This window comes from Euleptes europaea, unplaced genomic scaffold, assembly GCF_029931775.1.
Source record: "Euleptes europaea isolate rEulEur1 unplaced genomic scaffold, rEulEur1.hap1 H_1, whole genome shotgun sequence".
NCBI lineage: Eukaryota > Metazoa > Chordata > Lepidosauria > Squamata > Sphaerodactylidae > Euleptes > Euleptes europaea.
The window spans coordinates 627,855-645,606 of NW_026612049.1; the positions used below are offsets into that span (position 1 = coordinate 627,855).

The 17,752-nt window shown below is 42.4% G+C and overlaps 1 protein-coding gene across 1 annotated transcript in view; it reads left to right on the forward strand.

Annotated features, from left to right (window-relative positions):
• LOC130492895 (FRAS1-related extracellular matrix protein 1-like) overlaps positions 1-17,752 on the forward strand; it is a 90,188-nt gene that overhangs the window by 59,988 nt on the left and 12,448 nt on the right. The window contains exons 26-31 of the mRNA XM_056866660.1: positions 176-320; positions 4,864-4,993; positions 6,933-7,005; positions 9,891-10,040; positions 12,765-12,994; positions 15,548-15,595. Of these exons, the coding sequence (XP_056722638.1) occupies positions 176-320; positions 4,864-4,993; positions 6,933-7,005; positions 9,891-10,040; positions 12,765-12,994; positions 15,548-15,595 (776 nt within the window). The remainder of the gene's footprint in view (positions 1-175; positions 321-4,863; positions 4,994-6,932; positions 7,006-9,890; positions 10,041-12,764; positions 12,995-15,547; positions 15,596-17,752) is intronic.

Below are 17,752 nucleotides of genomic sequence, written 5' to 3' on the forward strand. Positions count from 1 at the left end.
GAAATGTGGATGTTCTCGATTTCCAAGCCCACAAGAGTGAGCGAAAGAGAATGCATGAGCCAAAGGATTTCCTTGACTCGTTGCTGTAAAAAAACAAACCCTTGCTGCTTGTTACATCTGCATGCAGCCAACTGTATGATGTTTTGTTGTTTTCATATTTCCCTTGTTTTTTCAGGTGGATTTATTCAGGAAGAATTCAGTCAAAAGGATTTAAGAAGCAAAGCCATACTTTATATCATTGACCCATACAGGAAGGGGAACTCTGATGACCTGGAGATTCAAGTTACTAATCCTGATGGAATGCTTGCAGCACCTCAAATGTAAATGCCTTCTTTCCCTAAACATTTTCAGTTTTGCTTTCTGTCTTAAGTCATCCCACTCACTGGCTTGGATCCTCTGGAAATTTCCACTGGAATGTGGGATTTCCATTAGTGTGGTGTGAGCTTCTTCCCTACCCCTTCCTGCTGCAGCCCGAAATACTGCTGCTGGAGGGTAGGGGGGGACCCCTAAAAACAGCCTGGGGCAAATCAATGGTCTGCAGCAGGTGGGGAGAAATCACCTTTCCACACACACCTATGGAAATCCTTTGCTGGATCCAATTCAGTGAATGTACTGGACAGATATGATGCTGTTGCTGCCTAGAGAGTTTTAAAAAGAAGTTGTGGCAGGACTAGGGTTGCCAGGTCCCTCTTCGCAACTGGTGGGAGGTTTTTGGGGTACAGCCTGAGGAGGGTGGGGTTTGGGGAGGGGAGTGACTCAAATGCCTTAGAGCCAAATTGCCAAAGGGGCCATTTTCTCCAGGTGAACTGATCTCTATTGACTGGAGATCAGTTGTAATAGCAGGAGATCTCCAGCTAGTACCTGGAGGTTGGCAACCTTAAGCAGGACTGAAGGAAAGAGGCCTGGACAACTTGTCTTCACTGTTGCTATAACTTATTTTTTAAAAATTCTTTATTCTCTGTAGCCAGCAACAGCACTATATGATCTTGCTATAATCTTTATGGAAGGGCAATGTTATTTTCCCCATATTGCAGTGGAAGTGCTGAGGCAGAGAGAACCTGGCTTTGTGAGATCAGGCCAGAGGTAATATGTCATTGTGAGACTATAATATGCCAGCTCTGTCTTCCCCCCTAGAAGACGAATAGTTGGGGGGACCGTTTGGAGGACAGTTTTGATAGGAAAATTACTCCACAGGCTCTTCCCCTATCCTCCATAACCATCTGCTCCAAAATGCAACTTCCTGTAGCTACTTTGTGTTTTAAAAAAAAGATTGTGGAAAACTTTTACATGACTGTGCATCCCATGTAGCCTGACTCTTAGCATCACTTTTAGTTATGTCCTATAAAACAGAGGATAAGATAATGGGTTATGTTTGATTAGAGCAAGTTCTATTTTACAAGAACATGCAAACTTTTGAATTACACAGCTCTTTAGTTCTGAAAATTTACATTCTCATACAAAACAAAAGGACTTGGTCTGAGAAAGGCAATCAGATTTAACTGTTTTGTTTCTTTTAAAACTACAAAAGCTTTCAAGAAATAATGATTGTATCCATTAACATGTTTGAACCTCAAAACCTACTTTCATTACTGGAAATCAGTTCAAGAACTGTTGAAGTAGTCATGAAAATAATGTTCTTGAGCATGCTCTAGTTGGTTTTCTCTCATCACCCAAACTACTGAGATTCAGAAGGAGGATTTCTAAATCAGAGGATTTGGCTTCCAGGCAGACTTTAGCCCTAGTACTTCCCACTGTTATGTGCATATGCCTGCAGGTTGCATAGCTTTGCGCTGGCTGATTGTGAAACAGATGAGTCCCCTTTTGCATAAGATGTGTTCCTTCAAAAACCAGAAGATTTATATTCTTTTCCTAGATGCACCCTCTCCACAGTGCTATGGGTGACTCAGACAGGCTGTATAGAACAGGATAAGCCATGTCAAGTATTTTACCCACTATGGAACACTGTAGAAATAACGTGAGAAGTGATTATGATTAATAGCATGGGCACAGCATGGGTCTATATAGGAAAAGTGGTACTGTAAATTAAATGCTAAGGTATTCTGCAGCTGAATTGTGAATGGAGAAGGTACCTTTACATGCACATATCTGCAGCTAGAGGTCACTCTAGCTCTGGATTGGCATCGTTGTCTGTTCAGTAGATATAAGAGTTAATTTTCAGGGACGTTTTTTAACATCAGCAATAAAAGGTGCCATCAAAGCCAAGACCTCTTTCCCCCCCCCCACCACAACACTATGCAACCAGTATTTTAGCAAGAGCCATCTATAAGCTTTCTCTTTATTTAGGTGATCACAAACTGCAAGTCCAAGTACTGTATAGTGGAAAGTGGTTTTGGTGAGCTTAGGAAACATCATTTAATGGGAAATCTATGCATTCAGGGCCCAACACCTTGTTCTGTAAGGAAGGCTTTCAGTAGTATAGCTTGTCTATTAACATTTGGCCAAAATTGACATTATTGTGAGAAAAAATATATGCCAACTATTTCCCCCCCAAAAAAAACTTTCCCAGAAGTGTCTGTTTTATAATATACTAATATGAAATATGCCCTGACCTGAATGGCCCAGGCTAGCCTGATCTCATCAGATCTCAGAAGCTAAGCAGGGTCAGCCCTGGTTAGTATTTGGATGGGAGACCACCAAGGAATACCAGGGTTGCTGTGCAGAGGAAGGCACTGGCAAACCACCTCTGTTAGTCTCTTGCCATGAAAACCCCAAAAGAGGTCGCCATAAGTCGGCTGCGACTTGACGGCACTTTACACACACACACAATATGAAATATATGGACACATTTAATATTCAGATGGCACAGTATAAGAGAGTCAATGTGGTGTGGTGGTTAAGAGCGGTGGACTCTAATCTGGAGAACTGGGTTTGATTCCCTGCTCCTCCACATGAAGCCTGATGGGTAACCTTGGGCCAATCACAGTTAATTGTGAAAAGGCAGGGTTAGGAAAACCCTGTTAAGTTTCGGTGGAAGGTGGGTTGATCCCACGGGAGGGAGGCGGCCACGTGTGGAGACTCCCGCGATTAGCTACAATTGTGAAAGACTTGCACGACAAAACAGCCATGCATTAATGGCCTAAAAGTCCCTTCCATATACCTTCTTTTCACTAATGGAAAACAAAACCAGAATACAAATGTAATGAATAATAAAAATGTTTATGATGTTTAAAATGTTTTTAGCATCTTGCTTTATATAGTATACTGCTTTGAATATGGTATAACATTTGGGTAAATAAAGATAAAGTTTATTCTTGGTTTATACTCTGATTTTTCTCCCCAAAGGGAACAGAAAGCAGTTTACAACTCTGCTGCATGTGCATGCTTGGATTCGACTCACCTTCCTTCCTTCCTCCACTGAAGCACCCAGCACTGCGGGAGGAGGAGAAGGCAAGAGGGTGAAGGGGCCTAGAGGGAGAGAGGCGGCAGCAGAGGAAGAGTGCGGAGCCCGCACCTCTCTCTCCACCCACCTCCCCCTCGCACTCCTCTTCCCCCCTCCACTCGGCAACTCACTGCCACCACCTCCATCGACAGGGAAGAGTGCCGGAGCCCGTGCCTCTCTCTCCCTCCTCCTCCTCCCCCCTCTCTGTTCAGCAACCCCAGTCAGGTGGAGCTGCGCCTTCTCGACCATGCGTTCAATTTTTTAAATGTGTAATCGAGAGGTGCGCGAGAGGGGAGGGACAAAAAATTGCAAAGCTTGCCATGCATTAATGACCTTAATCTCCCTTATCTGCTGAGCAGCCAGATGCTGAGGGAAGCACAGGTAGTCATTGGGCCACATAGGTCTATGGCAAAGGTCTCCCTCATTTCTGCTAAGTTTCACATAGGCTGCCTGAGATGAGAAAAGCCTTCCAAATAAAAAAAACCAAGTCTTAATAAGAACAGCACAGTGAAAATATTAAAACCTAGGGCAAATCAGATCTTTTTTTTAAAGCAGATGTTAAATACTTGAGGCGGGGGGAGGCTAATTGGCATAGGCTGAGTCAAAACACACTGGTCTCTTGGGGAGGAAAAGAAACAATTTGTCAATGGGCAAAAACACATGGTTGCTTTAGCCTCTTTTATTCCCTGTTTCAGCCAGGATTTAGCCAGGATCTAACACACGTTTGGTGAAACGTATGCGTTCGATCCTGGCTGAATCCTGGCTGAAATGGAATAAAGGAGGCTAAAGCGACAATGCGTTTTCGCCCCTTGTCTCAGAAATATCTTAAGTGAGTGGGACATGGATACCCTGAAGGGGGCGGAGTTTCACAAACTCGGGAAAGGTCCTGCTCCTCGTGGATGCCAGTCTTCCAACCACCAAAGATGGCATTTTGTGCAGTGTCCTTCTAGCAGATCTTAAAGAATGGGCAGATTCATAGAGGAAAAGGTATTCCCTCAGATGTATTGGACACAAGCAATTTAGAACTTCAAACATCAAAACCAAGGTCTTGAATTTTGCACAGAAATGTATAGGTAGTCAGTAATAATTAATTGGAGTACAGATATAATGTGCCATCTCATGTTTATGCCCCAAAACACATGGAGTAATCTAGTTCCACATATGTATATTCCTTGAATAACCTCTAATCTCAGATGCCAGGGAGCAGGCTGTCAGACTAAACTTTTGGGGGAAACATTCAATTTTTAGTTCCAGTAAGGCTTAGCTCAAATTAAGCCGTACTTATGTCTCTCTTCTTATTGGTAGGCAACTTAACACAATTACACATTGGTAGGAAGATAATACAGAGGAAAGAAATTACACTTGCCTCAAATCCTCAGTCAGCTAGGGTTTCTAAAATTGCTATGGAGATTTCCCCCACCCCCAATGTGATTTCGTTTCTTCTTCTTTCTCCTCCCTCACAGTCTGGAGCTAAAGTGGTCTAAAATTGAAATGCAACAAGATTGTTATGAAGTATGTGAAAATGTGGGGACTCTGCCTTTGAAAGTCACCCGTTTGGGGCACATCACAGATTCTGCCTTTGTTGCAGTGAAGGTAATCATTTCTTAAGGAATAATACTTGGTTTATCTCCAGAGAGATCAGATAAAAGGAAAGATAGGGCTTCTGTACTTTTAATAGCAGCACAGAAGAGGGAATTTTGGTAGGTAAGACTTTCCGCACAAGGGAGAGAAAATTCCCAATTCTGCAGACTATTAAAAGTCAGGGTTGCCAGATCACTATGGTGGAGACCTCCTGCCAGCACCTGCTCATCCTGCTGCCACTTCTTTGGACAGCAGATGAAGAATAATTTAAAAATCGCTGGTGTCACATGCAATGTGACATCACTTCTAGGGTAGACCTGGAAGTGACATCACATTGCTCTAGGAATTGCTAGAAACTCTGTGGTAAAAACATGGAATTTCCAGAAATTCCTAGAGTGACATGACATTACTTGTTTTCCCTGGAAATAATGTCACATAGCGCCCCCCGCTGGCATCCCTCATCTCCTGCCAGGTGCCAGTTGTTGTCTGGCAGCCCTAAGTACAGGAGGCCTCTGCTCCATGACATCTTGCCCCTGTCAGTTTCTTTTAAAATGGTGGTGATGGTGTTGCTGTTACCTACTATAGGCTAGGATGCAATCTTACTGCGGGCCTCAGCCCACAACTACAAGAGCAAATTACTTTATGAGTTTTAAAAGATTTGTTCCCTGGCTTTTTAAAAATGTGGTTTCATTCCATAACCCAACTGATGCATTTTTTCTTTCCTGACATCCAGCAGTAACTTTAGACCCAAGATTTAAAAAAATGGTTCTTAATATTTACAAAATGGGATTTCTTTTCCTTCCCCACCTCATATTCACATACATTTTCTACATGTAGGACGTTTTGGAGGACATTGATTCATAGAGTTGCCATGAGTCAGAAGCAAATTGACAGCACAACACACACACACACACACAATGATGGCAATAGCATTCCACAGGCATTGTTGATACCTGTCAGAAATGTACACAAGAAACCCCACCCCTGGTTTGCATTGGAGAATTATGTCATTGCAGTTAATTAAATAGGATCATTGACACATCCAGATCTCACAGATGATGTGTCACTTGTGTCCACACCCATCACTGATTTGCAAAACTACTCTGTGACCTGATTAGATGTATATACATGTGGTCCATGAGGAAATGAATACTGATGCTGATGATTTATAATTTATAATCCTTGTGTCACAAATTATATGCCTATTTCTGGCAGTATTCTGGTGACCCAGTAGAATGTCTTTTGTGGCCTACTGTTTGAAAATTGCTAAGAGTTTTACACTCCGGCTACGTGGTGTATTAATAAAAACAAACTGTAGTTTCTTACAGCCAAACTACACAGTATATGGAAGATACATGACTCCATGTTCCATGTTTTCATTGACATTTAAGAAGCAGCTGTGTGGAGAGAGACAGTGAATAATCTGGTGCTGGGCTGTGGTACTGGAGAAGGGATTCAACTCTCTCTGCCCTGCCTGCCTGTTTTTTTCTGATTAAAGTCTTCTCCCAGTCCTCCATCCAGCTGCTGTTAGCTACAGTTGAGAAAGGGTGGGGGGAAGCCTTTTTTCCTATTCCCATTTGGAGGTGATTTCTACTGGGGAAACCATACCTGAGATCACTCTACCTCCTTCTCTGATGGAGCAGCTCTGGCATTTGCTATGAATATGTCTGTAGATTTTGTCAATAGTAAATCAGATTTGCTAGAAATTTTTATTACATTCTCAATGGCCTTCTGTGGTGCTTTTGCACATTTATGCCAGTTCTTCTTATGCATATTTCTAAGGCTAGGACACTCTCTGATCCTTATCTCCACTTGGAAGATTGCAAGCTCAAAAAAAACAGGGTGTCCTAGGATCCATGAGACCCATCCAGACCTTAGCCTCCCCCTCATTCTGCACAAACTTGGATTCCTGCTTGCCTTCAAAGATTTTTCTCACCATATTTTCTTTTAGGTCACTGAAGTGACGGCTTTATCAGGAAAGGATTTTACAATAGCACCTTCCAAACTTATTCAGTTTGATCCAGGTAAGATGTGGCTCAAAGCTTCCAACCCAAGGGCAGGAAACATTTTTGGTTCAAGTGCCAAGGAAAAACCAACCTCTACCTGTGAAGATGATGGCATGCCAGTAAACAAAATTGACTGCAGGGGTGAGAGAAGGGTTGTACTTGTCCAAATGGGCTTGGAGCAAGCCAAGCCACAGTGGTGCTGCCAGCGTCTCCAGGATTTGCCTTGGATTTGGCTGGTGACTGTGCAAGTCTGGGAGAGCATGATGGGCATAAAGCCATGACTGCTGCCTTCTTCCATGCTGCTGACACTAGCAGGGCTGCCAGTGCCTTGGTTACTTGAGTAGAGATCTGGCCCTAGTTGCCAAGCAAGGTGATCTGGTGTGCTGCTGTCAGCACATGTGCTAACCATTGTGCTAACCTTTGAAAATGAATCATTTGCTTGAAGGAAGTAGAAAGTGGTAGCATATGTAGTTACAGCACAGGTTTACTTCAGCCTGTCCCATTCTGCCTAGATAATAGGCTAAAAACTTTTCATGGAAGATACATATTATGTGTGGGCGAGGCACGAGACCGGAGATGGAGTTCCAACAGCAACTGCTTTATTAGAGTACAGGAAGAGAACAGAACTTGAACTGGAGAACTGTGTAACGAACTCCTGCTTATATGCCCACTCGGCCGCTCAGGGCCACCACCACCACCCCAAGTCCATGATTGGGCGGCTTCAACCCTTACAGCCAATACAAACACACAAGCTCAGGAGCCTGGAGAGGCTCCAAGCTCAACAGAGTTTCAGCTTCCCGCTGCATACATAACAATACATAAGTGGAAAAACATCCCTATATCTACCCCTTTCCCTTTCTGTGATTGCCTGTGAATGTGATAACAAGGCTGCATTGTGCACTTCTGGGGAAAACTCCATCATGCCTGTCAAGAAATTGCCAGGAATCCTGTGGTACAACCACAGAGTTTCCAGAAATTCCTGGAGAGGATTGACAGCATTAAAAGAAAACCTCTCTTGCCAGCCACTGGAGTGCCAGCAGGAAATGCCCACTGGGAAAAGGAGATATCCTGCCCCCAAGGGCACATTGCAACCCTAATTGAGGATATGAAGTTGCCTTACACAAAGGCACACCATTGGTTGTTCTTTCTTTGATTGATAGCAGCTTTCCAGAATCTCAGGAGCATAAAGATCCTTTCTGCTGCCTAAGATCCTTTAATTGGAAATCCCAGTAATTGAACCAGGAACCTTCTGTGTGCAAAACCTTGTTCTTTGTCACTGAGCTACAGACCACCCTTATGCAGGAATCATGGTTGCTGCCAAAATTCACTTTTCTGTTGCTGGAGAGAGGCATGACTGCATTAACATACATAAGCGATACACCACTGCTCTCTGACATGGAAAATCTGTGCCAGTTTAGCACCTTCCTGTAGTGCTGGAACTGGCAAGAAGATGTTCCATATGGTATAGCCAATCCACATGGTGAGCCCAACTGGTTTTCAGCAGCAAGTTATGGCTTACATAATACCAAAAGCAGGACTTTTGTTCCTAGAGTGGGGAAAATGTCTTGAAATATTAATTCTAGAGACTCCATCATGGTGTTACTACCATTGCCAATCGAAATGACATCTCATTTCATTATCAAGGTCCAGATGCAGTTCTGAAGTATTATTATATGAAACCAGCATTTAAATTACCTTGGTCTGAAGGCACATGATACAGCCACCTTGTTGAAGCTACGCAAGCCTTGGTCAGATCAGTGCATGGATGGGTGTCTGGGAAGCCTGTGTACGCTGCCTTGACTTCTGCTAAAATGCCTTTGATCTTCCACTCAAACAGGAACATGAAATTTTGCTTTAGGTGAAACTCGCAGGCAACTTCCTTTGTTTCCCCCAGAGGCCCATCTTTCTCCATTCTTTAAGAGGCGGGTGAATACTTTGATTATACTGCCAGGCTTTTGGAGCTGGAATTTAATCTTTTAGAGCCTGATTGTTTTATGCTGCTGCTGACTTATGAGATGTTTTAGATGTTGATTCAATTAGTTGTAGTGCTTTATTGATTTGGCGTCAGTGTTTAAATGTTATTGGTTTTGCTTGTCTGTTTGCTGTGATTTTGAGTCAACGCAATAAAAGTAAACGGTTTTGCTTTTAATTTATAAACCATGTTGAGAGCCTTTCAGCAGCAACAACAAAAAAACAGTATAAAAATATTGTAAATTTAACAAATAAACTTGGGGGTTATTCAGAAGATGCTTCCTCATCCCACCCCCTGAGTTATTTTTGCCTCTCTTAAAATGCCTTGGATGTTTTGCCCAAAAATAACCTCCACATTCATTTTAATTTCTATGGCAACTCTTCCTCATCTCAGTGTTCCTCAATATAATTTTTTTTAGGTATGGACTTGCGCAGCAGTTACTAATAAATAAGATACTAATAAGATACTAATAGATTATACTATGCTTGTGGTGGAAACATATTGGTTTTACATCAAGGTACTTGACAGCTGGATTTTGCAAATAGAACTAAGATGTCATTTATGATTGGCAACAGCAATATTTCAAAAATCATGGCATTAAGATTTTAGAATAAATAATGCACCATTTATTTTCTAAATTTCCATGAAGAGTTACCCCTACCCTTCCTCTGCTTTGCACACTATTATTTTCCCTTCTAGAAAACTGGTCTTTGTTGCTGTGTGAATGGAATCATCATTGCTCAGGAACAAATTTAGTCTCTAGTTAGTGTTATCTGGGAAAACCACAGGAGGCCAATCAGCGGGTAGGAGCACAATGGTATATACAAGCCACTCTGTTGTAGCTGTAGACATGTTAATTAATATATTTTTTCGACACCTAGGTTGATTGAAAAAGCAATTAAAGTGTAATTAAAATGTTTACTTCTGGTAGGAATGTCAACCAAGATGTGGAATATAGCAATTACCTATGATGGATTAGAGGAAGACGATGAAGTCTTTGAAGTGGTTCTGATCTCCCCTGTGAATGCTGTTCTTGGCACCAGGACAAAAGCTCGAGTGAAAATTTTGGACTCAAAAGGAGGTATTCTCTTTTGATCTTCATAATAAACTCTGGAGCAGTCTTGGCTGAGAAGCTCTTATTTTTCAACACACAAATGTTGTTGCTAACACTTACCTTCAAATCAAAATGCTTAATTTCATTTTTAAATAAAATAGTCTTGATGGTTTCAGACCTTTTCTCCTCTGGCATTCTATATTTTTCTTTTGCTTACGAAACACAGCTTGAAGGAAGCAATGAGTACACAAGCAAACAAAAACTCCCCAAAGGCTTTTTTCCTATTTGATTATTTTGATTTTTGGCTCACAGTGTTGCTTTCAAAAAAAGGACCCGTTGATGGATTAGTATTGCTTCCCCCCGCCTTCCTGTTGACTGTATAACTACTTCTATGCTCCCAGATAGAGTTTTCAGAAGAAAAAATTAATTACTGCAATACCATTATGAGTAATAATAATACTAATACTAATAACATTAATATTTCTTATTTAAGTTGTTTTATAAAAAGGTTCTGGGGCTCAGTCAATTGATTTGTCAAACAAATTCATCTTGGAACACTTGCACTGTAACCTAGTAAGGGAGATCCATGTGTGGTGGTGGTGGAAAGTGCCATCAAGTCTCAGTTGATTTATGGTGACCCAATAGGGTTTTCAAGGCAAGAGACATTTGGAGGTGGTTTGCCATTGCCTGCCTTCATGTGGGCTGAGAGAGTTCTGAGAGAACTGTGACTGGCCCAAGGTCACCCAGCAAGCTTAATGTGGAGGAGTGAGGAACTGAACCTGGTTCTCCAGATTAGAGTCCACCGTTCTTAACCATTACACCACTAAGATGACTACTTTGGGCAATCCGGCTCTCTTGCTAACACAAGACTATAACGGTACAATTCAAGAACTGTGAAACATATATATAACTTTGTCCACAAAGTTTTCCCTGTTCTCTTCCATGAACAAACGAATGTTCTGCATATCATTCTCCTTCTGGAACAGTTCCCTTTATTGAAAACAACAGATAACCCCCCAATGCATGCAGGATTTTAGATCATGCCTTTGCTAGAGTTCCATTGGTATAGGCCTTCTTTTCAGAGACAGATAGCCCGAGATAAAGTCTGGTTCTTATTATATTATTTGTAAAAATTGATATCACATCTAAGGCTATGGATTAATCTACACAATCCCACAACAAGCCCTGACCTGGTGGCTCAGGCTAGCCTGATCTTGCCAGATCTCAGAAACTAAGCAGGGTCAGCCCTGATTAGTAATTGATGGGAGACCATCAAGGAATGCCAGGATTGTTGTGCAGAGGAGGGAAATGGCAAACCACCTCTGTTGGTCTCTTGCCTTACAAACACTACAGGGTTGCCATAAGATGGCTGCAACTTAACAGCATTTTACATACACATCCCACAACAACACATTTTAATCTGAATTAGAATATCATGTCAATTTATGATCCGTTGTTGTGGCTTTCTATGACAATGAGAATTTTGTTACCTTCAAGAAATATAATTATTGAGAATTCTGGTCTGATACATAGACATAAACTCAAAAAGTCTCTACTGGATACAGCTTGGGTATTCCTATGTTCCTATGTGGCTGAAGACATACAGAGGAGTATAAAACCCAATCAGCAAGAAAGGTTGGGTGAAGGGTATAAGAGGATCTCTACCTTTGGCCGAAGGATGGAATACTCTTCCACCAGTGCACAACTTCAGGAGGGACACTCATAGAGCAGTGGTGAGGGATGAAGGAGACACCCACCTAGCCAGTATCAGCCAAATCAATCCTGGCATTCAATTGGGGTAACAGATGTGGCAGCCAGATTGCCCTCACATGGGGTCTCCTTGGTTCTTGTATTTTAAAATTTTGTACAGTCTTTGGATTTTTTAAAAAGTTATTTCTTATATTAAGATCATAACAGCCTTTAGGATGTAGGAGGCAGGCAAACATTCCTGCTGACTGTTAAGCAGACATAAGAAAGTCACGTGTTGCTGACTGTTGATTATGTTATTGCTGATTTATGATCACAATAAAATTAAGGAAGGAAGGAAGGAAACTCAGTAAGTATGGAGTGGTTGTGTGCGTTTTTTTTTAAATCAAAGTTTGAAGAACATTGTAATAAAAGAAGAAAAGCAGTTAAGGCATAAATCTACACAATACATAAGCACTGTCTTATTACATGACAAAACCACAGCGATCTGTTACCAGCTGTATTTGGGGGCCAGTTCATACTTTCAGCCAGCTGAAGATCATCATGTATGGGGAAGCAAGCATGTCACACTGCTCTCCTCCCCATCATGAATAGAAGGCATTAGATGTGCTGGGTGTACCTCATGTGCACATGCTTCATTCCTGTGATCTTCCCCTCTTAATTTAAGGGAGAGATTAACGTCCAAGCTGGGCACACATGCTTGTCTCATACAGTGCCTTATGTGCTATGCAGGGCATGGTGGTAAAATGGGAAACCATCCCCTCAACCATGAACAGTCATTAGCCAGGTGAGTGTGTGTGATGGCCCATCAGTATGTTTGATTTTTAGGAAGCAGGCTTTTTAAAACTTGTGAAGTTACACTTTCCATGTGCCACATTTGGCGAGCTAAGTAAAAACCTAGTTGAAAAGGAAAAAGAACAGATCAGCTTCATAAAAAATTGACCCTACTTCTAACAACAAGCTGTTTCATTAGCCACATCAATGTGTCCAGTGATCTCTTTATATAAAAAGGACTGACCATCTGCCATCTTGTTTGCTTTTCAGGGCAATGCAGTTCATTCCATTCCTCCAGCCAAAACTTACGGATGAAAGGCACATTGCTTCCAGCCTCCTCAGGCTACTCTTCATCTTCCAGTCATGGCACTGTTCACTTGGAAGGAATCCCACTGTCCTCTTCCAAAGAGATGGTATTGCAGAGAAGGGACAGGCTACCAGAATTCAGATCAGAGAATCTTTCAAGGAGCAGGCTAAAGGCCATTGGAAATGGCAAAACAGTAAGGATTGTGTCCTGAGCAATGGAAAGAAAGAAATTGTTCCAATGATTTTGTAATGGTGCTCCGTAATGGTGCATGAAATGCAAATGACTTAATAATTTAATGAAGGTGCATTCTGAAAGAAGGTAATAATTCAGGCAAGACTATGAATGTTGAAGTTGCTATTATAGGGTTATTGTTGCTCTTGGTTTAGAAACAGAAACTTAGAAGCAAGGAAACTGAGAACGCAGAAAAGCTTTAGCTCTCATCTCTGGTTAAGCAGATTTTACTTTTATCTCTTTTCTTTATTTTTCAACTTCTATCCCATCACTCCCTGACAAAGTCAGGCTTGGGGCAGCTCGCAGCATGTTATAACAATTAAAACCAAAACCATAGTTAAAATTTTCATCATTTAAAAGTTCTGGTGGCACCCTTTAATCATTTCATTATAGTGGTGGGTGCCAGCCAAACATTAATAAACTAACAGCCCTTTCCGGAGAATCCTGCTTAGGTGGCCCGAGGGGCCTCGCGCCAACGTAAATGGAGCTTACGCGGGCACAAATGGCCTGGGCACCAGTGTGCAGCCAGTTACGGCGGTGGCAGTAAATGGCTGAGGGGAGCAGTGCGTCTGTGCCCATGCAACGGCCGCACCAGTGCCCGAGCGGCGCAAAGGCAGGCAGTGGTGGCCACGGGGGCATTTCCAGGGGCACTCCCGCAGCTAGTAGGCCTCCTAAGGGCCATTCGGCCTGGGAACGCCCCCTTTTGCTGCTGAAAAGTTACACCAGGTCTCAACCTGGTGCAGCCCATAGACCGCCATGCAAACGCTCCAGACCCTCATCTCGCCGCCACGGCCAAGCACCGCCCCTCTCCGCCTGGTGCCTCTGGAAGCCGACTAGAGGCCGGCCAATGGGGCCAGGGCAGGAAGTGGTGGCACACCAATGGAGGAGGGGCCTTGAAGCGGCAAACTCCCTTCAAAAGCCGCACTTTGCAGCCGGCGCGCACTTGACAGGTAAGCCTCGCATGGGCCGGCATGCTGCTGGTCTGTGCCAAGGGTTGGGACTTTGTGGTTTTTGCACTCAAACTCCCCTCTCTGTGGGGACTATGCATGGTTCTCCCTCCAACTCCCCTATCTGGAGGGGCCGTGCATGGCTCTCACTCAAACTCCCCTCTCTGGGGGGGCCTGTGCATGGCTCTCACTCGAACTCTGCTCTCTGCGGGGGTTGTGCATGGCTCTCGCTCAAATTCCCCTCTCTGAAGGGGCTGTGCATGGCTCTTGCCCAAACTGCCCTCCCTGGGGGGGTTCTGGTGGGGGGCACCTCTAAATTCTACTGCTATAGATATGTATAGAATTTGGACAGCACACTATAGGTTTGGTTAAGATTCTTTAATGTGTGTATGGTTGTACAAGAGGTGACAATATAGAGACTATAGCTGATTTTGCCATTCTGTGTCAGCTTTTGTTATATCTAACATATTGCACAGAGGTGTCATAATTCTTATTCAATATATCTGGAGTGGCATCTGGCCACCCACCCATCAATAGATACAGCTGGGTGTAATCCGCATACTGATGACAACCCAACGTGAAACTCTGGACTAGCTGGGCAAGGGGGCACATATAAATGTCAAATAACATTGGGGAGAGCATCACCCCCTGGGGGACTCCACATACCAAGGGTTAACATGGTGACTAGGTGGCTGGAGATCTCCCGCTATTACAACTGATCACCACACAATATAAACCAGTTCCCATGGAGAAAATGGGCACTTTGGCAATTGAACTGTATGGCATTGAAGTCCCTCTTCTCCCCAAACCCCACCCCACTCAGTCTCCACCCCCCAAAATCTCCAGGTATTTCCCAACCCAGAGCTGGCAACCCTAGTGGTGACATCCTCTCCCCTAGCACTACAGATTTTAGAAGTAGTACAAAACCCTATAAAACCTGGCTACCAAAGACAAGAATGACATGAAAATGCACAATATGAGCAATGAGGGCTTTATTATACAACCATCTTAAGAACCTATTATCTGTCTTCAGATAACTTAGATTAATAAGAAAATAACGCCTTTGTGTGATTTCGGATATTACAGATAAATTGATGAAGTTTCTTTTGTTATTTCTGTCTCATACTTAATGGAGTCAGGAAAATCACACACACACAGAGTTGATATAGGGTTGGCTGCTGCCCGCATTGTACTATTGTTTGTTCTGGCTCACTTGCTTGAGGTCTCTGGATATATGTATATCTTATAAGCAATGTTTGTTCTGGATAATAATTCCAGATGTGCGTGCTATTTGTGACACAGTTTTTGGTCTAGTTTATATGAAAGATCTGTGAGGAGATGGGGAGAGAATGGGCCTGCCTTGTATGACATGTTGAGATTTCCTAACTCTAGGGTTCTGTTTCCTAAGAACAAAAACCACATGTGTATAGAAAAATACTTGGTGTAGCATTGGCTTTCTACCTCTGCTGCCCCAGTACACAAATATACAATAAAATAGAATAAAATTGTATTTTGTTTCCAGTATTTGTATCTTTCATTATTGAACCTTTCATTTCTTTGGCTTTCAGGTTCACCCTTCTTCCATATTTACAAATGGCACTGGTGTTTTTTTTAAAGTAAGAACATTATTTATACATCTTCTATTTATATACCAGTATATGAAAAGAGTGTAATTATAAGAGTCAGATGAGGACTGGGGAGATATCCTGGCTCAGCCATGATGGGTGACCTTGGACTAGTCATTATCTCTTAGCCTATCCTACTTCACAGGGTTGTTTTGAATACAAATGGAAGAGAGAAATACGTATGCTGCTCTGAGATCCTTGGAAGGGCAGGATTAAACATGTGATCGCTTCATGTTGCTTACTCTACATAGAGGAGGGGAGGTGGCTCAGTGCTTGGCATGCATCTGCTTGGCATGCAGAAGGTCCCGGATTCAATCCACAGCCTCTTTCATGGAAAGAGGTAGCAGGTGATGTGAAAGACCTCCCTCTGAGATCCCAGAGAGCGTCTGCCAATCTAAGTAGACAGTACTAACCTTTGTGGACCAATGTTGATTCAGTATAAGGCAGCGTCATATCTGTATGCATGTATACTACATACACAATCTGATTAATAATTATGATTGCGCTTAATACCTTCAAAAACACTTACATCCTGCTCCCAATTATTTTACAGGGTCCTACCACATACAATGTAACAGACGCATACATAAAGCAGATACATATATTAAACTGGATCGGAGGAGCTTCCGGTTGAGCTAAGAACAGTTTTGTGGCTATGCTGCACTTTGCATAGTGTTTTATTTTACTTTATCTCTAGCTTTATTAACTTTTAGTTCTATTATCTTTGCTTGTTAGCATTTAGCTGGCTGGTGTTCATATTACTAAGAGAGTTTGCTGTTATGACTCCCTAAAATTCTTTCAGAGCAAGTTTGAGTAAGCTTGATGCTGAGGCAAATGCCGATAGGCTTCTGCTTTTGAGTGACGGCTACACAGCTGGTGTGTACGGGGGTGAAGGGTAGGGTTGCCAGCTCCAGGTTGGGAAATACCTGGAGATTTTGGGAGGCGTATTTTGGGGGCAGAGGAGGGCAGGGTTTGGAGAGAGGAGGGACCAACACCATAGAGTCCAAGTTCCAAAGTGGCATTTTCTCCAGGTAAACCAATCGGCTGGAGATCAGTTGTAATAGCAGGAGAACTCCAGCCATCACCTGGGGGTTAAAAGGAGCAAAAAGAAACAGCAATGTAGACCACTCTATCTAAATGCTTATATTCAAAAAACACATTTAAAGATTACATGCAAACCACAAAACGTAAATGTGCACTAATGCAACTCTTTACAAATCAATATGAACACTCAAAATAAATCTGCTAGATATTAAAAAGATGGAAAAATGCAGAAAAAGATAAATAACCAGATATGCAAGCAGGATGCAGGCAAGCAGAATGTCTCTCGGAAGGAAAGAATCAGTTCTTGCTGGAGGCAGAGATGGTGTTTAGCTAAGTGGCAAAAGCTGCTAATGAAAGTCCCGTTCCAGAGGATCACTGTAAGCCAAGGTACCCAATTCTAACAAAGATTAATGTTGCAGTGGGAGCTTCAAATCCAAAGACTCAAAGTAACAATAAAATAATTCTTTCAGTCCACTTCACCACTGTGTGTGTCTGAAAATTCAGGGGACTAAAGGAAGGGATTCCTGGCGCATGAATTGTAACCGGAGATCCCATTCCATTTGGTTGAAATTGACAAGATTCCGGTATATCTTTTTTCGGTCAGTCTTCTTCCAATAGACATAATTTAAATGATAAATCTATAATAAAAATACAGTATAAACTGACAACATCCTTTCTAATAAATATAACTATACAAAAATAGTTGTCAGTTTATATTGTATTTTTATTATAGATTTATCATTTTAATTATGTCTATCAGAAGAAGACTGACCGAAACAAAATATACCGGAATCTTGTCAATTTCAACTGTATGGATTGGGGCCTCTGGCTGCAACACATGTGCCAGGAATCCCTTCCTTCAGTCCTTTCAATTTCAACCATATGGATTGGGATCTCTGGCTGCAATTCATGCGCCAGGAATCTTTAGTTCCCTGTATTTTCAGACACCTACAGTGGTGAAGTGGACTGAAAGAATTATTTTGTTGTTACTTTGAGTCTTTGGATTTGAAGCTCCCACAGCAACATTCATCTTTGCTAGAATTGGGCACCTCAGCTTGCAGCGATCCTCTGGAACGGGACTTTCATTAGCGGCTTTTGCTGCTT